The sequence below is a fragment of the Ostrinia nubilalis genome, chromosome 20 (genome assembly GCF_963855985.1).
Source record: "Ostrinia nubilalis chromosome 20, ilOstNubi1.1, whole genome shotgun sequence".
Taxonomy (NCBI): Eukaryota; Metazoa; Arthropoda; class Insecta; order Lepidoptera; family Crambidae; genus Ostrinia; species Ostrinia nubilalis.
The window spans coordinates 13,370,105-13,396,667 of NC_087107.1; the positions used below are offsets into that span (position 1 = coordinate 13,370,105).

Consider the following 26,563-nt stretch of genomic DNA (forward strand, 5'->3'; position numbering starts at 1 on the left):
AAACCGTGCAAAAATAACGATTAGTTACAACTAACATTTAATTTTGATGTTAAAGTGTTTATTTAGCTTAATATGAGTGTAAAATTACCAAAATAAAAAAGTGTTTATCAACGAAACAACCAGTAACTTGACCACAAACTGTAACAGTAGTTGAACAATGAAAACTCGAGTTTAAAGTTACTTACGTCTCTATACTTAGAATGTCTCTAATTAAGTAGTACTTATACCCTGCAATCAGGTTTCGACCAAATTAAAGGCCCTTGATCGGAGGCTACCTAGGGTTGTCACTTGTCACCTTAGGAATAAAAACTTGTTTTTATTCTATTTGAATAAAGCAAAAGGAGAGGTTAATACCATAGCTAATGTCTGTTAAGTGGTTAAGTAAAGGAAAAGCTAGTAAGTTTAGTAGGTCACATGTCCCAATTATTATTTTAATTAATATTTCATTTTTAATATCAGGGCACCTGCCCTGAAAAAAGCTGTATTATTAAAGAATTTCAGTTTGCGGAGAAGATTCCTTAAAACTCATGAACACTGAAATAATAAAATTGTTAGATTACAGGAAACAAAAAACAAAAACAGTAAATTAGTTTTCCTGCTTTTGGTATAACAGACTTATTAGATGAAAACATGATTCAAACATAATTTTTGTCAGTAATTGCTGCAAGTTTACCGAGTCGAAACCGGGCACAAACAGAATAAATTTCAGTACACCACAATAAGACTACCCTGTCTGTTTATGGTTGTTTAATTTTGTAAAAGAGTACTTTACCTTACAATATCTCTAACAACGTGTTAGTTACCCTACGGCCGTAATAGCAGCCGCCGCAAAAGGCGTGCGTGGGCGCATCCAAATATGGGCCAGTCGGGCCGGTGAATAATACCTGCCGTTGCTCTTGAGGTTTTACTTTTATTTTGGTGGAACTTGAAATGTAACAAACTAAGGTGCCCCTTGGCCCTCGAGTGATACCTACCTTCTTTGGGGAATGGTTTTAAGCCTGACGTTTTACTTTTATTTTGGTGGAACTTTAAATGTAACAAACTAAGCTGTTATTTGGCTCTCGAGTGATACCTTTTTGGAGAATTGTTTTGGTAATAAACGAGAAATATTGCGTTTTATTCGATGGATAAACAACTATGAAGGTTTTTATGATGTCGATATAATTTGGCAAAAAATATGTTGTTTATGGTGATAAAGGACTTACGTGGCTACCAAAGAATTCTTTTTAGTTACTCATACATAACAATTCATATGTTATCCAGGCTCTTTTCAGAGCATATCTTAAAACCAAATATTGCTATTGCTAAAGTTGAAAATATCGGCACCTTGGAATCAGGAAGTGGTCGTCTTTTTTAGTTTATCACGATAACAAAATAACTAAACCAAATATGAAAAATACCCACCAGTCAGTCCATCTGAGTAACAGTTACTCACTCAGTCCCCTGACTCACAAAAACAAAATAGACTTCAATTGAATTCTTTTATCAGGACCTTGCTTATTTTTAGATTTTGCTATTGCGTTATGTTTTTAATAGCTTTTGATTAGGCTGATCTTATCAATAAGTGATAGAGATAGTACATAATATGCGTACTGCTTTCGAGTAGGATGGTCGCCTCGGACCTGAGGCAAAAAGTAGATTATCGGTAATTACAAGTTTCCTTTGTAGTTATTTATCTTTATCTTAAGTGATCACTTAGTTCTCAAGTGATTTGTGAAGTGTGTGATAACTGAGAAGTGTTTGTGTTGATGTTGTAATTATAAACATAAACGAGGAATCAAACAGTTTTTTTTTTCTGTCATTTTAATTAGATACCGAAAAAATTTGATGTAGTGCGTACGAGTAAATTCATAAGCTGTGTATTGGATTACAAAAAAAAAACTGTTTTCTCTAGATTACACTTTTTACCTGAAGGTGTAATGTAACTTATAGTGCTTCTTCATACATGGTTTTTAATGATTCTGATGACGATCACAATGACATGATTGCACATAAGCATCCGTGATAAGCATCAAGCAACTATCTATGTATTTCGGTATTTCACCTTGAAGTCAATCCTACTTTAGGGTAGTGTAGAATTTACCAATAGGTGGAGTGACGACGAAAAGTCGCATGAAGAAGCTGTAGTACTCTGGCTGTAGTGACAAATGGAAGGCAGGATGTAATAGCGCGTTTTAGGGAGACCTATCTCCACCAGTGTACTGTTATAGACTAATGATGAGGTGTCAATCGACATCACATTACCTACCCTTTGTCAGAATACGTCTTCTCCTCTTGACTTGAACATTGGCAAGTTCCCACGATCCCCTTAACATCAGCGACTTCTTCAACATTTCTAAGCCTGGATCTCTCTTCCAGACATGAAGCCGCCAGCCACCCAGACCTGGGCGTTCAGCTCGACGTGTTCGAGGAGCAGCGGGAGAGCGACGAGGCCCAGGGTCCTGGAGGAATCAACCTGAATTCCCACCTGGATGTGTTCTACGCCATACTTAAACAGGTGAGTCTTTTAACATAATGGTGGCAGTTTTTGTAATGTAGCAAAAAATGTGCTCTTGGTAACTGAGTGTATTCCACCGTTTCTTCGCTGGCAACCGATATGTTGTCGCGAAGTGGCGGTAGTATGTGTAATTGTGTATATGCCCTGAAGTAGGGCCCTCATACTAATAAACATTTTGAATTTGCTCTTTATAACAATCTCACCAAAGGGTTGCAGATGAGATCTGTAGAAGAACGAGCTTGCTCAGAAGATTCTTGTAACTGGTTACTATTTGTTAAAATAAAGGCAAACCCTATGCAAAAGGAAAGGGCTCTTCCGTATACGTTTTCAAGCATGTGTATCATAACGTGCGTAAACTTAATCTATCAATTGTTTGTTTGAAAATATGACTCAACGCACGTCATCTTCAATGTGTAAAGCGTAATATCAATATGAAGAAGCGAATAGGTAACTAATGTCTAGGACAACTTACCTTAAGAAAGAGTATCGCCCCTTCAGTTTGATAATGCCTCATTGTTTTGTAGTCATACCACAATCTTTTTTTATGTACCAGGTCGCCGACACACCACAAGAGATCCCGTTCCTGAGCATCCTCCAGCACCTGCTGCGAATCGACCCTAAGGAGCCTGTCAGCGACATAGTATGGGACACTGCTGAGACGCTGGTCCATCGTGCTACCCTTCTGGAAAGCAGGGAGGATGCTGCCAAGCTGCTCAGAGCTCCCAGTGTCCAGGTGAGAAAGGAGGTCCACTCATACTCTAGCATTCTCTGGGAATAGAACCTAAGGAGCCTGTCAGCGACATAGTGTGGGACACTGCTGAGACGCTGGTCCATCGTGCTACCCTTCTGGAAAGCAGGGAGGATGCTGCCAAGCTGCTCAGAGCTCCCAGTGTCCAGGTGAGAAAGGAGGTCCACTCATACTCTAGCATTCTCTGGGAATAGAACCTAAGGAGCCTGTCAGCGACATAGTGTGGGACACTGCTGAGACGCTGGTCCATCGTGCTACCCTTCTGGAAAGCAGGGAGGATGCTGCCAAGCTGCTCAGAGCTCCCAGTGTCCAGGTGAGAAAAGAGGCTCAATCATACTCTAGCTCGCTGGGAATAGAACCAAGGAGTCTGTCCAGACATAGTGTGGGACGCTGCTGAGACGCTCGTCCATCGTGCTACCCTTCTGGAGAGCAGGGAAGATGCTGCCAAGCTGCTTAGGGCTCCTAGTGTCCAGGTAAGAAACAGTGGTCCAATAATACAACCCCGCACCTGTTAGGAATCGAACCAAGCGTCCGTGAGCGACATAGCGTGGGATACCCGGCCACCCTTCTAGAAAGAGAAAATACCGCCAAGCTGCTCAGGGATTCTAGTGTCCAGGTGAGATAGGAGGTCCAATTATGCTTCAGCACTCGCTGCGAATCAACTCTTAGGAGCTTGTCAGCGACATAGTGTGGGACACTGCTGAGACGCTGGTCCATCGCGCTACCCTTCTGGAGAGCAGGGAAGATGCTGCCAAACTGCTCAGGGCTCCTAGTGTCCAGGTAAGAAACAGTGGTCCAATAATACAACCCCGCACCTGTTAGGAATCGAACCAAGCGTCCGTGAGCGACATAGCGTGGGATACCCGGTCACCCTTCTAGAAAGAGAAAATACCGCCAAGCTGCTCAGGGATTCTAGTGTCCAGGTGAGAAAGGAAATCCAGTCATACTTCAGCACTCGTTGGAAACAGACCTTAAGGAGCCTGTCAGCGACATAGTATGGGACACTGCTGAGACGCTGGTCCATCGCGCTACCCTTCTGGAGAGCAGGGAGGATGCCGCCAAGCTGCTCAGGGCTCCTAGTGTCCAGGTGAGAAAGGAGGTCCACTCATACTCAAGCACTCGCTAGGAATAGACCCTAAGGAGCCCGGGACTTGGTGTGGGACACCGTACCACCCTTCTGGAGAGCAGGGAAGATGCTGCCAAGCTGCTTAGGGCTCCTAGTGTCCAGGTGAGAAAGAAGGTTCATTCATACTCCAGCACTCATTGGATCAGAACAGAATCCTGGGACATGGTGTAGGACGCCGTATCACCCTGTTGGAGAGCAGGGAAGACGACACCAAATTGCTCAGGGCTCCTAGTGTCCAGGAGATATTGCTCAAATCCCTCCTTCCACTAATGGTTCTACTTTCCTCACGGCATACGAACTGAATCTTGGGAGAGCGCGATACTTTTCCCATACGATATACTTCACTGAAGAAAACCGAGTCAAAAACTTAGCGCAGGATTTTATTTTTATATTGCTTGTCTCTCACTATTTTTACTGCTACTCCTGTGTTTGTTACTCTTTTAAACTTTTTGCTTATTATGTCTCAATGTGTTTTGCAAACAAACGTTTTATTTATCTATCAACTGACTCGGTTAAAATATGTATAGAAGACCCACGCTGAACTGTCCCACCAAATTCAATGACAGGGGGGCGCTACCATCGTTCAACTATATGGTTTCCAACATGGTAAGAATCAGAACCAGCGATCCGGTATTGACGGTGGCGCCCCACTGTCAATGTCATGCATAGGACAGTTCATTATTTTGGAACTATAGTTGTTTGGAATCATTGGTTACTAGTGTCAACTACCCAAGTAAGTGGTGTCAACTATTTAATCAATAACGTTTGTTCCAGGCGAAGATGGGCTGCACGTGCCAGCACCGGGACATCTCGAGCGCGGGCCGCAAGCAGAGCCTGCAGCGAGCGCTGTCGCCGCCGCCGCCGCCGCCGGTGCCTGCGCCGCCCAGTGAGTTGCATACTGTTTCGAATAGCTTTGCAGGTCTAGCGATTGATTGAGCTAGTGTCTGAGGTAATGGAATATCACGGGAGGAGTAACCCAAGCAAATAAAATCATTTATTCAGTACTTGGGCACTTTCCAGAGCGCTTTTAAATTTTAATACTCGTACACGTCCCAAATATTGCTTACGCTAACACCACTTTGGGACGCCATACAAGTCTGAAGCACGTCTGAAATATCTCTGACGCTTCACAATAACACTCTTAGAGTAGGCGCACACCGTTGATTTTTAGTTGGCCGATAGTTGTGCCCGATTTTAAATTGTATGAAGTGAAGAATCGGCCAAATCGAATCGGCGTAGTGTGCGCACTCCCATACATGCCCATACTGATCAACTGCCCGACTAAACTATCGGCCGACGAAAAATCAACGGTGTGCGCCTACTCTTACATGCCGCTCCCAAACTTTGGGACTGACTCAATTTATTAGCTCGCTAGATCTGTAGTCTGAAGACCATTTTCAGATTATACGCGTGCCAGTGTTTGCTTTAATGCCACTTTAGGACATAATTTATGTTCCTAGAGGGCGGAGTCGAGACTAGATGTGCAGAGAGAAACTTATTTTCTTGCGTATTTTGTATGGATCTCTTCTGTTTCTTACTTTGTTTGCACTGGAGTTAAGACGAGACGAGATATGCTATAACCACATTCTATTGGTTGCTTATAAGCGTCATTGTGCACATCTGCTTGCACCAAAAAATGACGAATACGCGTCTAGTACGCTAACAGAAATGTCGTCTTCTTGGTGAAAAACCGGTCTTAAACACGCAAAGTGGATTCAAATGGCAATGCCAGATTTTGTATGGAAGGTGGCGTCTTTTTTTTTTCGCGCGGCCATCGACCAAACCTTATTTTTTGATTACAAAATAGTGTAATAAACCAAACTTACTCTAAACTCAGTCTGAACCAAGTTACGAGCATTAGAAGTTTGATGATTTTACATACTAGATTTGCTTTCTACGCGCAAGTTTTGTAAGAAATTGCAACAAAATAGTGACATTGTATGTGTAAACAAACCGGCGTTTACCCGTGGTCCCCCCAACATGTCCCCCTGGTGGGTCCACGGGTAATTTTTTTTACCCGTTGTCCCACCGTTCTGAACAATTTTTGCCAGTGGGTCTACGGGTAATTTATTTTAACCATAGTCCCACCGCACAGTGGTAAACGTTGCATGTAACCTCATATTCTTGGAAAAAAATCGATAAAATAAAATAGAAAGTCTATTCTTTTTTACATCAATTTTAATTAAAAAATAATTGGAAATAAAATAAAATAAAATAAATTTTCTTCTTGGAATAAAATTGAAAGTAAAGGATGATGGGCACAAATGTATGGAAAGTGGTACCCGCTCCAATAGCCTTAACCAATATAATTATGTATATTTCAAAAGGCCTTTAGATGTAGGAAAATGTCTGCTATGGGGCCAGTTCTAATTAATAATTATAGATTTTTTTATAATTATACCTAGGTGACATGCAACGTTTACCACTGTGCGGTGGGACTATGGTTAAAATAAATTACCCGTAGACCCACTGGCAAAAATTGTTCAGAACGGTGGGACAACGGGTAAAAAAAATTACCCGTGGACCCACCAGGGGGACATGTTGGGGGGACCACGGGTAAACGCCGAAACAAACAATACCATCCATTATAGGCTCCAGCCATCAGTGTGGAGCAGAATTAGCGCAATAAAAAAGACGTCACTATTTTGTTGAAATTTCTTACAATTTGCGCGCAAAAAGCAAATCTAGCATGTAAAATCATCAAACTTCTAATGCTCGTAACTCAGTTCAGACTGAGTTTAGAGGTATACATGTCATAGTAAGTATTATAATGGGAATAATTGAAATAAAATAACGTATTTCTGTGAAAGCCGAAGATCGAGTGTCTTTTATTTTATAATCCGCATAGACAATACATTCTATAGAGTCTATAGTTTATTTGGTGTTCAAACTACTTTCTAACACCCCAACTACAGCAAATAAACGATAATTACAAAAACAAGTTTTACGGAACATAACGCTTAAGTCAGAACATCAGCTGGCATTGCATTAGTTAGTATACCCATACCGTTCTGGTGGTCTTCTCACTCGTTTGGGTATTACTGTAATTGCTGGTTCTGGTAACATTGTTTCCTTCACCTCTTCAGATGTTTGAGATTGATGCAAAGTTGAATCCAAATCAGTCGTCAAAGCATTAGACTCTGAAGGTCCTACTGTGTCATCATGCGACTCATTTTCAGTGAAATCTACAGGGCTCACAATGACAACCAACTTTTCTTCATCAATGTTATTGCTGCTGCTTGGAACCTCTGGTTGGACAATATCCCCAACTGAAACTGTTACATTAGAATCTGATGTACAGTTTCCTTTTGCATTCTCATGTACAACAACATCTCTACTAATTGTAATATATCTTTTGATGGGGTCATAAACTCTGTATCCCTTTACACTATCTGAGAAGCCGACTAATATGTGCTGTCTTGATTTACTATCCCACTTTAGTCGTTTCTCTTTTGGTATGTGAACCATAACATGACTTCCAAATATTCTAATATGGGCTAAATCTGGTTTCTTGTTTGTCCAGAGCTCATAAGGAGTTTTATTATTTAGTCCTGATGCTACAGATCTATTCTTAAGATAGACAGCGGTGTTTGTTGCCTCTGCCCAGAACTTCTTATCTAATCCTGCATCAAATAATAAACAACGGGCTCTCTCTACAATTGTCCTATTAGTTCGTTCACTCAAACCATTTTGTTCGGGAGTGTATGGATTGGTCTTTTGATGTATTATGCCACTCTTTTTTAGGAAATTCTCAAATTCATTGCTACAAAACTCTAACCCATTATCAGTTCTGAATACTTTGATTTTTCTACATTGTTGGTTCTCTACCAATTCCTTATATTCCCTGAAGTACTTGAAAACTTCTCTTTTTTCTTTGAGGAAATAGACAAACACCATTCGAGTAAAATCATCAACAAATATAAGAAAATACCTTGCTCCACCAATTGAAGTAACCTCCATGGGGCCACAGACATCAGCATGGATAACTTCCAATGGCTCGCTGCTCCTCGTTCCCACATGGCCAAATGGTGAGCGCAACTGCTTTCCTTCACAGCACACGGTACACGAGTTTTTGTTGATCACGGAGTAGAGGTGGGCGCCACGCCGGCGCGCCGCCGCCGCCGCGAATTTTTTCACGCCGCCGCCGCCGACGACCAGCTGTCGGCGCGCCGATACTGATACTGTACCAACTATTTGCAATTTATTCCTCTCCTATACTGTACTAATTTGTGTTTCGAACGCAGAAGAACTATTTTTTTTATTGAGTTGAGCGGCTATTCTAGTTCAATAAAGTCCTAGTATCACTACGACCGGTACCGATCTATTGTGATCGCTGCTATTTTCCTTACAGTTCGTCTCTGAGTCCTGCATTCATTAGGAATTGCAGTATCTTTTGGGGGGCGATATGTTTTACATCTTGTGGGCTTAGGATGTGTTTGCCCAGGTGTAAGCTCCGCTTGCGCATCAAAGGTCCGCAGCCGTGAGAATGTGTGGTGGCGTTTCATCTGCCTCTTGGCACATTCTGCGCGTTCTTGATTCGGACAGTCCCATAGTGGACAAGTGCTTGTTTAAGCTGCAGTATCCAGTGAGGGCTCGAACTAAGATGCGCATTTTGATCCTACTCAGATCTTCTTAGAGCATTTTCGGTCATAGGCTTTTATGAGAGCTTTGGAATGAGTTAATACTGGCGTGTCTGACCATGCCTTAAAGGATTTCTTTAAATAGATGTTCTCCAGGGTCATTCAAGCGAGACTTTTGGGAATGCCACAAAAGGGTTCTGGACCATATTGTGTTCCCTCCGCTCGTCGCTTAGTTCGTCGGCATTTTCATTGCCACGATTCCCGCGTGACCTGGAACCCATTTCAGCGTTACTCTGTTACGTTCTCCTAGGGTTTTCAGTCGACTCATGCAGTTTTCTACCAACTTTGAGGTGATTAAATTGGAGTTTAAGGCCATCAGCGCGGCCTGACTGTCTGAGTTAATGTAAATTATGTGGTTGGCATAATTTTTTCGCAACTTAATGCCGTTGATATACTAATAAATTGATGGAATAACTCAATACTAACTATATTAACAGTTAATCAAGTACATTATTCAAGTTGCTGCTTGGTCTAGTAAATAATTGAACGCGAGAGGCGTCGGTCCCTCTTGCTGTCAAGAAAAAAATCCCCGCCTTCGTCTGGCAGACAACCCACACTATTGGACTATACTTTAAGCGAATCACACACACAGAGTTTGGCAAATATGTCTCGGAATGCAAATGGGAACCACAACCTCTGGAAGGCAACAAAGTACCTCCCTCAAAGTGTTCTCCGCTTATTAGGTCCGATAATACATGAGTGCGAACTGACAAGAAAAATCTCAGACCTTTGACAAGCCGGTTTATTTAACCCCATTGACACGGATAATCCAAAAAATACACAATTCAATCAAAAAAATAAGATCAAGCATTGAACTTGATCCGAGACTTGCAGCTATGATGCCTGCCTTTGATTCATCCGACCGATTTCGGTCATGGTGACCACTTCGACTTAGCTGTCTTAGCGGCGCTGATGCGCCCGAAGATGACTTACCTAGCCGATCTTCGCGGAAAACTCCTCGCACATTGAGAGTTTTACATCATCGCGTTTTGCGTCGAGTTCAGTTTTGCGCTGCTCCTTGAATTCGCGGATTCGCCTCTACACAACACAATCTCCCGCCATTCTAGGTGCTGTGCTGCCAAACCTTCCCATTGTGATTTGAGAGGGCCCATTTTGCATGCAAGTCCATGGTCTTGACAATGACCACACTGAGTGAGAACCTCGCAAGTCTCTTAACTTTGGAAATGATCCATAAGACTGGCAAGTCGCCTAACGAATTCTCTTATCGCTCAATTAATCTGACATTTGTATTGTTAAAATTATGGAAAAGGATCATTCTTGCTCGTTTATTCCCTTGCCTAAGTATGACCCATGTAATATAGTATACCCGACCATAAATTTTGGCAGAAACCATACCAACCATAATCAGTACAATGTTTGGAAAAGAAAGAATCCTGTACGTCTGCTTTCGCTGCGGCTTCAGCTGGGTTTATCATAAAGGACTACTCTATGAAATTCAAAAGTACCTTCTAGCACACTTCTACTACCTGCTGATGGATTCTTATCTCAGTGACAGACAGTTTAAAATCAAACTCGGTGACAAAATCTTCTCTTTTTAGCTGCAGAGTTGGAGTACCCCAGGACTCTGTACTTGGTCCGATACTCTATAACATCTACTAGTAAAGTAGCCCAGACACCAGAAAGCTGCGGCCTTCCTCAAATGTAACTGTGATCTTAAAGTGACTAGACTGTTTGCAAAGTCAGCTGATTGGCTGACCAAGTGGCGCATGTAATTATGTCTCAAAGTCTCACCATATTATCATTTAAGACGTGAAACGTATCCTCCGGCCAATCTAGACCTCGACCCATTGCTGCAATCAACCTACATTAACATCCTGGACCGTAGGATAACATAGAAAGACCATAAATATAAATAAAACAGAACTGAATATAATATTCCACCAACAGTCAGCTAATCTAACATTAACTATGTGCCTCCAAAGAGTCGAAAATACATGTACAAGGGTACTTTTATCGGCACATTGGTACGCTCGCCTTTAGGAAATACACGAGAACCTGATCTCAGCCAAACCCGCTATCCAAATATCAAAGTATCTATGATCAAGAGAGCTAATTTACTAGGATAAACCACTGCTCTAGTGGCTCAAACCCCAACCAACTGCAAATCACCTGATTAGTCTTGACGACAGATACTAAAAAAGCAGATTTAAAAAAAATACCCAATGAACAAAGGTCAAACAAGGTCACGCCGCCGACGCCGCCGCCGCCGAGGTCAAAAAGTCGGCGCGCCGCCGCCGTCCAATTGTATATCGGCGCCCACCTCTATCACGGAGTTATCAGTGCACAATATTCCTGTCACTGCTCCATCTTTCATCTTGTTCAGATCGTTCATATTCAGATGTCCAAGTCTCCTGTGCCACATTTCACTGCTTGCTGCTGAAGAGCTTGATGTAAACAAACACTGTTTCTTTTCTATGACCATCTTGTAGACACCATCTATCAGATTTGCTACAGCCACTAAAGTGTTCTGTCTGTTGTAAACATAGCAACAATTCTCTTTGAAATCGACTTTATTCCCATTCTTGATAAGTTGACTGATGGAAATTAGGTTTGTGGTAAGGTTAGGTACACACAACACATCTTTCAGCGTCACTTCATAAAGGGAATCCGGAGTAACGGTCATGATATCGACATCCCCAGAGCATAAAACTGGCATAGCATTCTGATTTGCCGCTATAATCTCCTTAATGCTTGTAGTAAAAGATGCATTCTGTATCATGTTTATATTTGGAGTCATATGTGTACTCGCACCGCTATCCAAATAGAAGTCCTGTTTGCTGTAATTTCCACTCAAGAAAACTGCCGAAAATGCGTTTGTTTTCTTTAACTGAGGCTGATTACTCTGTTGTTTACATTGAGATTTGTAATGTCCAAACTGCTTACGGGTGGATCCGCCGATTTGATTCCGCGAGATTTATTTTACGTTTTTTGAAAAACTTTACAGGAATGCGTGCAAACTAGCTTAAACTGAAAGGTTAAGCAATGAGCTTTTTAGATCAGTGTGAGGCCCTTAGATTCAATCGTTATTTTAGAAGTAACAAGCGTCCAAATATTTTTTCACAAAATGGTAATGACGTTTTCCCAATGGTAATGATTTTATTAAAATGGTAATGATCTTATGTTAATGGTGATGACGAAATATAATTTTATAGTAATACATTAAATTAAAATAACTTGAAAACTAAAATTTAGATATAATTGTTCAGCTAAACACCAATTTTATCTATGTTATTTTCCTAGCTAAGCACGTACCTATTAAAGAATGGGTTGGAAATAAAAGTAAATGTATTCAATAATTTAATGAATTTATTGAATTTGGAACAATACGGACATTAGTTAAAATTTTTTTACGTTCCTAATATTATTCAGAATCAGAAAAAATATATATTTACACCAATGAGGATTTTGATTGAAAAATATGCCAAGCTACTCTTACTTAGACTTACACAATAGTCAACATACAAGAAATGAATAAAAAAACGTCTTTTCGTAAACTAATAAAAAACCTTCTCATTTAAAAACAAAGCTTAAAGAACAATGGGACAAAACGTCCCCAGAACTGTAGCACTTTAATACCTACCTTATATGATAGACCATGCTAATACCCGACCGATCTCTCTAGCTACAATCACGGCAAAGGTCCTTGACAGTGTGCTTGACTCTCTACTAGATAAATATTTAAAATCACATGATGCTCAATTCGGGTTTAAGCCTGGACTGTCGACCGAGAGCGCCATCCTTAGTCTTAAGCACACTGTCAGGTACTACACGGATCAGGGGACTCTCATTTACGCATGCTTCCTCGACCTCTCCAAGGCGTTCGATCTTGTGTCTTATGACATCCTTTGGGATAAGATGAGGAGGCAGGGCATCCCGTCAGAAGTATCACAAATATTCCATTATTGGTATGCTAACCAGATTAACAGCGTAAGATGGGCTAACGTTTTTTCTGAGGAGTATGGGTTGCAGTGCGGGGTGAGACAGGGTGGGCTGACGTCTCCCAGGCTTTTCAACCTATACGTAAATGACCTCATTGTTGCCCTTAGCAGTATGCGTATCGGATGCTGGGTAGATGGTGTTTGTATCAACAACATAAGCTACGCTGATGATATGGTACTGCTGGCGCCAACAATGGGGGCTCTCAGAAAGATGGTGGGTGTGTGTGAAGTGTATGCTAAATGCCATGGCTTATTGTATATTGTGAAGAAGAGCGAATACATGGTATTTAAGGCCGCCAGTAAATGTCCAAACGTGGTACCCGACCTCTTGCTTAATGGGGTAAAGTTAAACAGAGCCACTAAATTTAAATATCTCGGACTCTACGTTACTGATGACCTTAAAGATCATGTTGATATCGAGAGGGAACGAAGGGCGCTGGCAGTAAGGTGTAATATGTTGGCTCGCAGGTTTGCCCGATGTAATGACCATGTCAAGATCACTCTGTTTAAAGCATACTGTCAGAGTCTATACACGGGAAACCTGTGGACCACGTACTCGCAGAAATCGCTTAGCGTCCTTCGGGTCCAATATAACAACGGTTTCAGGATGCTGTTGGGCTTGCCTCGCTTCAAATGTTTGCTCAGTCGCACACTGACGGCTTCTTTGCTGTCCTATGCAAGAAGACTGCCTCGTTGCTCAGTAGGATACGGGCGAGCCCCAACAGTATCCTGAAGACCGTGGCGGAGAGGTACGACTCTCCTATTATCCGACATTTCCTTCGGCTACTTCTTACCGAACGGGTTGGATAATTAGTGGTATGTTATAATAAGTAAATTACTAACATAGTTGTATAAGGCACCCATTTACTAACCATGTGGATCATTGTTATCTTTAAATGAATAAATTGAATGGAATACTATAATTTTATTATAATTATGACAGCTCAAGTGTGACATGTCTCAGAAAAGTTATATCAAAAATAAAAATTCATAAGCAACCCTGAAAAAATACATACAAAATCACTTTTGACCAACTTCAAAGGGCACGACAGCTTGACCCAGGGACAATTCGACCCCTGGTACAACTCAAACCCTGCGACAACTTGATTTTTTTCAAAACTCAACACTTTTAACTTACTTCAAATGGTTTCACGACTGCTGGACAGTGGCGGCGTAGCATGGGTTGGCACCCGGGGCATAGCACAGCACAGCACCCCCCGTCATAAGTCCTTAATGTAAGTAAGTTGGGTATACATATAGCGGGGAGGTAAGACACCCCAAAATGGTCCTCCCTTACGCCGCTGGTGGCTGGACCCTACGACTGCTTAACCCTACGACCACTCGAACCCTCCGACAACTTACACTTGTGACCCTGTGACAAGTCGAACACTGCGACACGTCAACCCCTGCGACTACTCTGAGCATTTATTGTAGATACAGTTCAGGCATTGATTGATGGAGCTAAATGGTTTACAATAAGTATCATAGTTGAATATTTTGGACTTGTCGTAGGGGTCGAGTTGTCCGGGTCAAGTTTTTGTAGGGTCGACCTTCGTTTAAAGTAGGTTAAAATTAATTTAATCGAGTTATCACAGGGGTCGAGTTGTCACAGAGGTCCAGTTGACCCCGATGACAACTATGATACTTATTGTAAACCATTTAGCTCCATCAATCAATGCCTGAACAGAATCTACAATAAATGCTCAGAGTAGTCGCAGGGGTTGACGTGTCGCAGTGTTCGACTTGTCACAGGGTCACAAGTATAAGTTGTCGGAGGGTTCGAGTGGTCGTAGGGTTAAGCAGTCGTAGGGTCCAGCCACCAGCGGCGTAAGGGAGGACCATTTTGGGGTGTCTTACCTCCCCGCTATATGTATACCCAACTTACTTACATTAAGGACTTATGACGGGGGGTGCTGTGCTGTGCTATGCCCCGGGTGCCAACCCATGCTACGCCGCCACTGTCCAGCAGTCGTGAAACCATTTGAAGTAAGTCAAAAGTGTTGAGTGTTGAAAAAAATCAAGTTGTCGCAGGGTTTGAGTTGTCGCAGGGGTCGAGTTGTCACAGGAGTCGAATTGTCCCGGGGTTAAGCTGTCGTGATACCCATTGAAGTTGGTCAAAAGTGATTTTGTATGTATTTTTTCAGGGTTGCTTATGGATTTTTATTTTAGATATAACTTTTTTCTGAGACACGCATGTCACACTTGAGCTGTCATATAATAAAATTATAGTATTATAAGGTAGGTATTAAAGTGCTACAGTTCTGGGGACGTTTTGTTACATTGTTCTTTTAGGAAACCATTCATAGTCATCATTACCATATACAAAGTGTCATCACCATAAGCCTAAATGATATGGTAATGATGTTAATGGTAATGACGAAAACGATTTTAAAATTATATAAAAATAATTGTCACCACTATTGGGACACCTCAATATCGTCATTTTTTTATTGTAATCACATGCTACAAAGTGCTAATTATTAGAAAAATATCGATATATTAAACTTACTAAATCGCACAAAATGGGAATGACGCGAGCCGATGACAAACTGCGAGTGTCTCTCGTTTTCGGAGTGTAAAAAGTCTCGGAGCTGCGTAAATTTTACGTGCATTCTGTTCTGTTACGAGCAACGAATTGAAGAGTGGGACGCGCGGACACAAGCGGGGATAAGTCGCGTCGCAGCCGCATTAAAGAACCTTTGATGCTGCCGCGATGGCTATGACGATTTCTCGTGACAATATTTCAATTCATGATTCCATTTTATTGGCTAATACGATTTCAATATAATTTTGTTATTTTGTCACGGTAAATATGTACATTTTAAATTTATAATCAAAATCTGGTCTGTGTATAGGTAAAGTAAAAAAAATTAAAAGACAACGGCAAAGGTCAGTACTTTTACTGGGATGGTAATGACGTTTAGTGCGTGTTTTCTTGATTATCGAAATAACTTGAAGTATTTAATCAATATGGATCATGGCGCCTTATGTGGAAACTTGTATGAATCGTTATTCAGAAGTTTAATTTACCAGAACTACAACAGTTTTTTTTTTATCGATCGGAACATAAGTTTTTTACTGTTTCGCGGATTTACCCTTACAACGATAGGGTGGATCCGCCGATTTGATTCCGCGAGATTTATTTTACGTTTTTTGAAAAACTTTACAGGAATGCGTGCAAACTAGCTTAAACTGAAAGGTTAAGCAATGAGCTTTTTAGATCAGTGTGAGGCCCTTAGATTCAATCGTTATTTTAGAAGTAACAAGCGTCCAAATATTTTTTCACAAAATGGTAATGACGTTTTCCCAATGGTAATGATTTTATTAAAATGGTAATGATCTTATGTTAATGGTGATGACGAAATATAATTTTATAGTAATACATTAAATTAAAATAACTTGAAAACTAAAATTTAGATATAATTGTTCAGCTAAACACCAATTTTATCTATGTTATTTTCCTAGCTAAGCACGTACCTATTAAAGAATGGGTTGGAAATAAAAGTAAATGTATTCAATAATTTAATGAATTTATTGAATTTGGAACAATACGGACATTAGTTAAAATTTTTTTACGTTCCTAATATTATTCAGAATCAGAAAAAATATATATTTACACCAATGAGGATTTTGATTGAAAAATATGCCAAGCTACTCTTACTTAGACTTACACAATAGTCAACATACAAGAAATGAATAAAAAAACGTCTTTTCGTAAACTAATAAAAAACCTTCTCATTTAAAAACAAAGCTTAAAGAACAATGGGACAAAACGTCCCCAGAACTGTAGCACTTTAATACCTACCTTATATGATAGACCATGCTAATACCCGACCGATCTCTCTAGCTACAATCACGGCAAAGGTCCTTGACAGTGTGCTTGACTCTCTACTAGATAAATATTTAAAATCACATGATGCTCAATTCGGGTTTAAGCCTGGACTGTCGACCGAGAGCGCCATCCTTAGTCTTAAGCACACTGTCAGGTACTACACGGATCAGGGGACTCTCATTTACGCATGCTTCCTCGACCTCTCCAAGGCGTTCGATCTTGTGTCTTATGACATCCTTTGGGATAAGATGAGGAGGCAGGGCATCCCGTCAGAAGTATCACAAATATTCCATTATTGGTATGCTAACCAGATTAACAGCGTAAGATGGGCTAACGTTTTTTCTGAGGAGTATGGGTTGCAGTGCGGGGTGAGACAGGGTGGGCTGACGTCTCCCAGGCTTTTCAACCTATACGTAAATGACCTCATTGTTGCCCTTAGCAGTATGCGTATCGGATGCTGGGTAGATGGTGTTTGTATCAACAACATAAGCTACGCTGATGATATGGTACTGCTGGCGCCAACAATGGGGGCTCTCAGAAAGATGGTGGGTGTGTGTGAAGTGTATGCTAAATGCCATGGCTTATTGTATATTGTGAAGAAGAGCGAATACATGGTATTTAAGGCCGCCAGTAAATGTCCAAACGTGGTACCCGACCTCTTGCTTAATGGGGTAAAGTTAAACAGAGCCACTAAATTTAAATATCTCGGACTCTACGTTACTGATGACCTTAAAGATCATGTTGATATCGAGAGGGAACGAAGGGCGCTGGCAGTAAGGTGTAATATGTTGGCTCGCAGGTTTGCCCGATGTAATGACCATGTCAAGATCACTCTGTTTAAAGCATACTGTCAGAGTCTATACACGGGAAACCTGTGGACCACGTACTCGCAGAAATCGCTTAGCGTCCTTCGGGTCCAATATAACAACGGTTTCAGGATGCTGTTGGGCTTGCCTCGCTTCAAATGTTTGCTCAGTCGCACACTGACGGCTTCTTTGCTGTCCTATGCAAGAAGACTGCCTCGTTGCTCAGTAGGATACGGGCGAGCCCCAACAGTATCCTGAAGACCGTGGCGGAGAGGTACGACTCTCCTATTATCCGACATTTCCTTCGGCTACTTCTTACCGAACGGGTTGGATAATTAGTGGTATGTTATAATAAGTAAATTACTAACATAGTTGTATAAGGCACCCATTTACTAACCATGTGGATCATTGTTATCTTTAAATGAATAAATTGAATGGAATACTATAATTTTATTATAATTATGACAGCTCAAGTGTGACATGTCTCAGAAAAGTTATATCAAAAATAAAAATTCATAAGCAACCCTGAAAAAATACATACAAAATCACTTTTGACCAACTTCAAAGGGCACGACAGCTTGACCCAGGGACAATTCGACCCCTGGTACAACTCAAACCCTGCGACAACTTGATTTTTTTCAAAACTCAACACTTTTAACTTACTTCAAATGGTTTCACGACTGCTGGACAGTGGCGGCGTAGCATGGGTTGGCACCCGGGGCATAGCACAGCACAGCACCCCCCGTCATAAGTCCTTAATGTAAGTAAGTTGGGTATACATATAGCGGGGAGGTAAGACACCCCAAAATGGTCCTCCCTTACGCCGCTGGTGGCTGGACCCTACGACTGCTTAACCCTACGACCACTCGAACCCTCCGACAACTTACACTTGTGACCCTGTGACAAGTCGAACACTGCGACACGTCAACCCCTGCGACTACTCTGAGCATTTATTGTAGATACAGTTCAGGCATTGATTGATGGAGCTAAATGGTTTACAATAAGTATCATAGTTGAATATTTTGGACTTGTCGTAGGGGTCGAGTTGTCCGGGTCAAGTTTTTGTAGGGTCGACCTTCGTTTAAAGTAGGTTAAAATTAATTTAATCGAGTTATCACAGGGGTCGAGTTGTCACAGAGGTCCAGTTGACCCCGATGACAACTATGATACTTATTGTAAACCATTTAGCTCCATCAATCAATGCCTGAACAGAATCTACAATAAATGCTCAGAGTAGTCGCAGGGGTTGACGTGTCGCAGTGTTCGACTTGTCACAGGGTCACAAGTATAAGTTGTCGGAGGGTTCGAGTGGTCGTAGGGTTAAGCAGTCGTAGGGTCCAGCCACCAGCGGCGTAAGGGAGGACCATTTTGGGGTGTCTTACCTCCCCGCTATATGTATACCCAACTTACTTACATTAAGGACTTATGACGGGGGGTGCTGTGCTGTGCTATGCCCCGGGTGCCAACCCATGCTACGCCGCCACTGTCCAGCAGTCGTGAAACCATTTGAAGTAAGTCAAAAGTGTTGAGTGTTGAAAAAAATCAAGTTGTCGCAGGGTTTGAGTTGTCGCAGGGGTCGAGTTGTCACAGGAGTCGAATTGTCCCGGGGTTAAGCTGTCGTGATACCCATTGAAGTTGGTCAAAAGTGATTTTGTATGTATTTTTTCAGGGTTGCTTATGGATTTTTATTTTAGATATAACTTTTTTCTGAGACACGCATGTCACACTTGAGCTGTCATATAATAAAATTATAGTATTATAAGGTAGGTATTAAAGTGCTACAGTTCTGGGGACGTTTTGTTACATTGTTCTTTTAGGAAACCATTCATAGTCATCATTACCATATACAAAGTGTCATCACCATAAGCCTAAATGATATGGTAATGATGTTAATGGTAATGACGAAAACGATTTTAAAATTATATAAAAATAATTGTCACCACTATTGGGACACCTCAATATCGTCATTTTTTTATTGTAATCACATGCTACAAAGTGCTAATTATTAGAAAAATATCGATATATTAAACTTACTAAATCGCACAAAATGGGAATGACGCGAGCCGATGACAAACTGCGAGTGTCTCTCGTTTTCGGAGTGTAAAAAGTCTCGGAGCTGCGTAAATTTTACGTGCATTCTGTTCTGTTACGAGCAACGAATTGAAGAGTGGGACGCGCGGACACAAGCGGGGATAAGTCGCGTCGCAGCCGCATTAAAGAACCTTTGATGCTGCCGCGATGGCTATGACGATTTCTCGTGACAATATTTCAATTCATGATTCCATTTTATTGGCTAATACGATTTCAATATAATTTTGTTATTTTGTCACGGTAAATATGTACATTTTAAATTTATAATCAAAATCTGGTCTGTGTATAGGTAAAGTAAAAAAAATTAAAAGACAACGGCAAAGGTCAGTACTTTTACTGGGATGGTAATGACGTTTAGTGCGTGTTTTCTTGATTATCGAAATAACTTGAAGTATTTAATCAATATGGATCATGGCGCCTTATGTGGAAACTTGTATGAATCGTTATTCAGAAGTTTAATTTACCAGAACTACAACAGTTTTTTTTTTATCGATCGGAACATAAGTTTTTTACTGTTTCGCGGATTTACCCGATAACACTTGACACTTGACTTGTCAGATTTGACATTTGATGAGTCGGGCATAGACTTTCCATTTCCGCCATACGCACCGCCATGAAGTTGGTTGGAGTTGTCGAACTTGCCAGTGCTACCAACTTTCAAACTATGACGACTGTGCTGCCCTCTACTCAAGAATGCGCTTCCCGCCTCGCAGTCATTTCCTGCCAAATCTATGAGCTTCGTTTTCACTACGTCACTGGTAATGGCGATTCCCGAATGCTCGATTGCCATAATCATGGGGAAATACTTTTCAGGCAAACCAGCTAACAATAAACTCCCGATCCACTCGTCATTTACGGAGAAACCTGTTCCCGACAACTTCTGGGCCGTTTCGATGATTTGTGTAACATAACTCGTCATTGATTCGCAGCTGTCAAGGCGAATTGATATCAAATTCCTGAGTAATGTTATTCGTCTTGAGAATCCAGAATCATCAAACATGTTTCTTATTCTCTGCCACAGATCTTTGGTGCTTTTAGCTTCTTTAATGTGGACGTATAATGACGGATCTATTGTTAGGATCAGCTTGGCCATTGCTTTTCTGTCTTCTGTTGCCCTGGCTTCTGAACTTTCTTGCTTGATGCAGTCAGACATGCCCTCCAAGACCAGCAAATTTTCCGCTGCAAACGCCCATTCATGGTAATTCTGGCGACCCAATAGCTTAGGCACACTGGTTAGGAATGCGTTCGAAGACATTTTTGATATTTCAGTTCTTGCTTCTTGTAAATAAATACGCGCCTATTCCAGATAATTGCACTTATTGATAACTTTTTGGGTTTACTGGGCCCATAACCTATTATAATGGGAATAATTGAAATAAAATAACGTATTTCTGTGAAAGCCGAAGATCGAGTGTCTTTTATTTTATAATCCGCATAGACAATACATTCTATAGAGTCTATAGTTTATTTGGTGTTCAAACTACTTTCTAACAGTAAGTTTGGTTTATTACACTATTTTGTAATCAAAAAACAAGGTTTGGTCGATGGCCGCGCGAAAAAAAAGACGCCAATTTCCGGCATTGTCTTTTAGCGTGGAGCCAGTCGTGGTTGCGCCGAATTTTGTCAGTGTGTGCGTGCGCGCCGCATATACATATAGGTATTGGCGCGCTCACATACAAACCGCGCTCAGTGCGTTTCTTTGAAGATGACCTACTCATTTATTTATTTATTTATTTATTTACTAGCTGACCCGGCGAACTCTGTTCCGCCTTAAAGGCAATAAATAAGCCATCGCAATTTTTCCTTATTTGCTCACCGTTTAGACCTACCCTGGACTACGACAAACATTTTAAAACCAAAATCAGCTCAATCGGCCCAGCCGTTCTCGAGTTTTAGTCAGACTAACGAACAGCAATTCATTTTTATTTATATAGATTTATTTGATCACCAACAAGGTTAGGTACATTGAGGCTTCACAAAAGTAACTATAAAAAATGACACTTTGATTCTTACTCTGCTTTAATTGACTCTCTCACAGTGATCCCGCCGCCTCCCGCGCCGCTGCCGCCGGGCCCGCCGCCGCCGCCCGCGCCGCCGTCGCCGCCGTCCGCGCCCGCGCCGCCGCCCGCACACGTCACGCTGCCGCAGCAGGAGACGCCCATGCCCAAGACCAAGATGAAGACCATCAATTGGAACAAGATACCTGACAGCAAAGTGAGTTAACTGGCGTATATTGTTAAACTTGCATGGTCACTACCATAATTATTATTACTGACGGGATTGCTACCATGTACAGTCGCGGAATGAAAAGGTTCGTCAGTTTTCAAATTGATTCCTTCAACGAATCGCGAGCACATATTACCTTTTGAAACTATGTTACAGAATAATCTCGAGTTAGACAAAACAATCTTTAACTGTTAGTCAGTAAAGTTCAAAATTATTCAGATTAAAGTTGTTTGACATTTATCTTGTCAAGAAGATTATTATGGTTGATAAACTAAAACCTTCTTGATGGTTCAACCTGCCATTATTATTTCTATTAGATAAAAAAAATACATTTTAGCATTGCACTGATGGGACAGAAAAATAAGCAAAACCTTCTTCGTTAGCAAACGTCACATTTATTTAAATGTTAGCAGCACTGTTTCTTGCACTGTTATGTTGGCAGGTTTGACTCTTACAGTACCTAGTGCAAGCGAAAACCGACACTAAGGTGACGAACCTTTTCATTCCGCGACTGTACCTTAATTTTGAGTTTCCGATATGTCGGTGACAGGTTATGGGCAGATATATCGGTCTACCCTCTTTCGCTGTCTTTTATAACTGACGTACTTTTTGAATTGTAGAATATCTTCTTCCATTCAAACGAAAGCTGGCAGCGAAAGACTGGTCATTTTGGAAATCCTTAGGGAAGCCAGCGATATCATTTGGCTAAAACGATGAAACAAATTAACCAAAATATAAAATGTGTTAGGATTAGTTCTGAGTTTGACTAAGAGATGGCGCTCTGTTCCGTTTATTTCGCGGTATCGTTTGTTTTTCTAAGTAGATTTAAGTAAATAAAGTAAGGAAAAGTAAAAGTATTTTATTTGCCAACAAAAAATTTACAGTCTGTTTATCTAGCGGCTGCTGGCCGTCCTGGTACTGGGATTTTCATGACTGTTGTCCTGCACTATTTATATCAAGGCACTCCCCACGAATCATAACAGAAATCTTACCAGTATATTAAAATAAACATTATTATGAAGGTTGCAATAAAATAAATGTGTTGCAGGTAATCGGCAAGAACAACATCTGGTCTCTGGTGGCGTCCAGCCACAAGCACTCGCCCAAGGCCGAGCTCGACTGGAGCGAGATCGAGGGGCTCTTCTGTCAACAGGTAAGAATAAGAAAAATGTAGAGTGATCGCTATAGTAATTAGCCAATACATAGTTATTGACCAACTTGCCTAAAATAAAAAGAAACAAGCCTAATGGAAGTAAGAAAGGAAAAGAGACAAATATTTTTTCTGAGCAATACGCAGTCCAATGTAGTAAATATTTTGTCTCTTACTTATTAACAATCCAATATACCAATAACTATGTATAGGCTAATTACTATAGCAATCACCTTATCTCTTTTGCTTTTCTCATATTACTTCTGATTCAAGATGCTGCGAGCCTCAAGATCATTTAGCTTTCTTCTGGAATTGCTCGATGTTTGTATTTGGATCAATGCTATGAACGAGGGATTCATCAGTAAAGTTGGCATCCTACTCGACTAATGAAGTTGGGTTCAAGATCTTAGGATAGTCGATCCATAAGTTTCAAACTATCCTACTTTTCTTTTGATTACCTGTACTTAGTTTCTAAATAAGTATAGGTACAAACAAGAGTTGCAGTAGTATGGAAGAAAATACAAATTCTTTAATAGACCCTTTTCAGGGCATTGATACACGTCTCAAATACTTAGCTTTCAGGATGACTTAGTGGCTGGTGATAAGAAGAAGTGGCAGAAGAGATTGATATTTAGAACACTAAAGCCTGGTCCGTGAGCACGTAGAATCCCGTCCAATGACCCCAAGCTACCCACCCCTATCGCTCGCGCGTAATTATGTTGCTGTCGCGCTCGCACACTCACTGCGGGCGCCCGTCGCACAGTCGCGACAGCAACATAATTACGCGCGAGCGATAGGGATGGGTAGCTTGGGGTCATTGCACGGGATTCTACGTGCTCACGGACCAGGCTTTACAACAATATTTAGTTTCTCTAACTTCATTATGGTAGTTTTGTCTTGTTTTTTTTTTTTTACCCTCTTTTGTCTTTTTTTTTTTGTTTTTTTTTCTGTCTCTTTTTTGTCCCTTTTTTGTCTTTTTTTGTCCCTTTTTTATCTTTTTTTGTCCCTTTTTTATCTTTTTTCTGTCCCTTGTTTTTTTACTTTAAAATCTTAAATGTTTCTTTCTTCTCATCATATCTCTGTCTAGATCCAACCGACGGGCTCGGCGGGCTCGTCGCCGCGGCTGGGCCGGAGCCCCGTCTGCGACAGCTCGGGCGAGCGGCGCCCGCGCAAGGAGGCGTCCGAGATCACGCTACTCGACGGCAAGAGGAGTTTGAATGTCAACATCTTTTTGAAACAGTTCCGAAGGTAGTCACAACATAGTACCTATTACATTTTATATTTATAACTAGCGGCCGCCCGCGACTTCGTACGCGTGGATCCCGTTTTACCCCCTTAGGGATGGAGTTTCGTAAAATCCTTTCCTTAGCGGATGCCTACGTCATAACAAACATCTACCTGCATGCCAAATTTCAGCCTGATCCGTCTAGTGGTTTGGGCTGTGCGTTGATAGATCACTATGTCAGTCAGTCACCTTTGAGTTATAAATATTTAGATTTTTCATTAGTAGTACCTATACAGATGATAGCAAGCACATTAGACCATACATTTTAGTTGCAAAATCGCCTTTACTTCTTAGCACATAGAAACCACTGTGCCGTGTCACTACAAAAAAAGTTTCACTAATTCTACCGCAGAACTGATTAGAATAGAACAAGTGGGAACAAACAAAGGGGTATTAATATAGGTCCAAGGTGTTTTGAAATAACATTGTTCCACACTCAAATACAGAAGATGAATATCAAGTGCGTAAAATATCCTTTTGTCATTGTAAGGTTGCCATTTTGCAAACCAAAGCATTAATAATCACATCCTTCGGCTGCACGTACTACACCTAAGAACAGGCAGAAAAATATAATTGGGTTTCATCATCATCATCATTTCAACTGTAAGGACATTTAGGAATCCCCAAATGATTTCCAGATTGGTCGGTAGCGACAAACTGGCTTTATATGCCATTAATACTTAATTAGCAATAAGACCACCTGTCTCAGACCCAGAAGTCCCTTGTTCAATTCTCAGTGGGGGCAAAATTTTCTCAGTTTGGTAGTTGATAAGGCTTTTCCCTCATCTTCAATTTGTTCTCAGTTCCAACGAAGATATCATCCAACTCATCCGCGAGGGTGCCCACGACGACATCGGCGCGGAGAAACTCCGCGGGCTCCTCAAGATCCTGCCCGAAATAGACGAGTGCGAGATGCTGAAGGCTTTCACGGGTGACGTCACCAAGCTAGGGAACGCTGAGAAGTTCCTGTTGCAGCTGATCCAGATTCCCAAGTAAGTTAATAGATTAGTTAGTTATAAAGCCTAGAAGTTCCGAAGTCTTTCCAAATACTGCCGGAAATAGACAAGTGCAAGATGCTGAAGGCTTTCACGGGTGACGTCACCAAGCTAGGGAACGCTGAGAAGTTCCTGCTGCAGCTGATCCAGATTCCCAAGTAAGTTAATGGATTAGTTAGTTATAAAGCCTAGAAGCTCCGAGGTCTTTCCAAGATTCTGCCGGAAATAGGCGAGTGCGAGATGCTGAAGGCTTTCACGAGAGACGTCACCAAGCTAGGGAACGCTGAGAAGTTCCTGCTGCAGCTGATCCAGATCCCCAAGTAAGTTAATGGATTAGTTAAATAAAGCCTAGAAGCTCCGAGGTCTATCCAAGATTCTGCCGGAAATAGGCGAGTGCGAGATGCTGAAGGCTTTCACGGGTGACGTCACCACTAGGGAACGCTGAGAAGTTCCTGCTGCAGCTGATTTATATTCCTAGAAAAAGACATTGATTTGAAATTGTTTAGATCAGAAAAGTACATCGCGTAATCTGATTCCTTCATTCCTGATGACTTTTTCAAGACACTTTATTGTTAACAATTTATTGTGTTTCTTCTTTCAGCACTCAAGCTTAATAATGTCCAATAAAGTTGTGTAAAAATGTTCTTGAAAGCTGTTGAAGCTATTTGTTAGAGACTAATAACAGTAGTTTGCTGAGAGCTCCTTTTATCTATGTGGTAATTTTGCCCTACTTTGGTAGCCAATCAAATATTTGAAAAGGCACAATCTTGACGTTTAACTCTTTTGTTTCAGCTATAAATTAAGGATAGAATGTATGCTGCTGAAAGAAGAGTGGGTGTCAACCGCTGGATACCTAGAGAGTGCCATCAACGCTATACTGGTGGCCGGGGATGATCTGATGAACTCTAGAGCTTTACAGGTAAGTTAATTAGTGTTTTTTTTAAACAAAAATACGCCTTAGAGGAGTTGATGTACGTACAGTCGGCGTCAAATAGTAAGTGACACCCAAGTGGCCAAAAAGTTGACAGCACAACCTTATTCCAATGAGGGCTATCGTTTTTATACTTAACAGTTGGCACCCCTGGCGATTGACAGCACCTTACTCTACAGTGGCGCCATCTTGATGAGTGCAAATGCGATAGTCCTCGTACCACTTTAGCGCTCACCAGTTGGTGCCACTGTCTTCGCGACTAGCAAGTGACAGGACC

General features: G+C 41.2%; 1 protein-coding gene across 1 annotated transcript in view; it reads left to right on the top strand.

Moving 5' to 3' along the window:
* LOC135081913 (FH2 domain-containing protein 1) overlaps window positions 1-26,563 on the top strand; it is a 154,952-nt gene that overhangs the window by 112,748 nt on the left and 15,641 nt on the right. Inside the window, exons 9-19 of the mRNA XM_063976695.1 lie at window positions 2,359-2,497; window positions 3,051-3,230; window positions 3,424-3,558; window positions 3,915-4,025; window positions 4,162-4,332; window positions 10,955-10,976; window positions 21,738-21,913; window positions 22,974-23,078; window positions 24,163-24,323; window positions 25,164-25,352; window positions 26,148-26,274. Coding sequence (XP_063832765.1) covers window positions 2,359-2,497; window positions 3,051-3,230; window positions 3,424-3,558; window positions 3,915-4,025; window positions 4,162-4,332; window positions 10,955-10,976; window positions 21,738-21,913; window positions 22,974-23,078; window positions 24,163-24,323; window positions 25,164-25,352; window positions 26,148-26,274 — 1,516 coding nt within the window. The remainder of the gene's footprint in view (window positions 1-2,358; window positions 2,498-3,050; window positions 3,231-3,423; window positions 3,559-3,914; window positions 4,026-4,161; window positions 4,333-10,954; window positions 10,977-21,737; window positions 21,914-22,973; window positions 23,079-24,162; window positions 24,324-25,163; window positions 25,353-26,147; window positions 26,275-26,563) is intronic.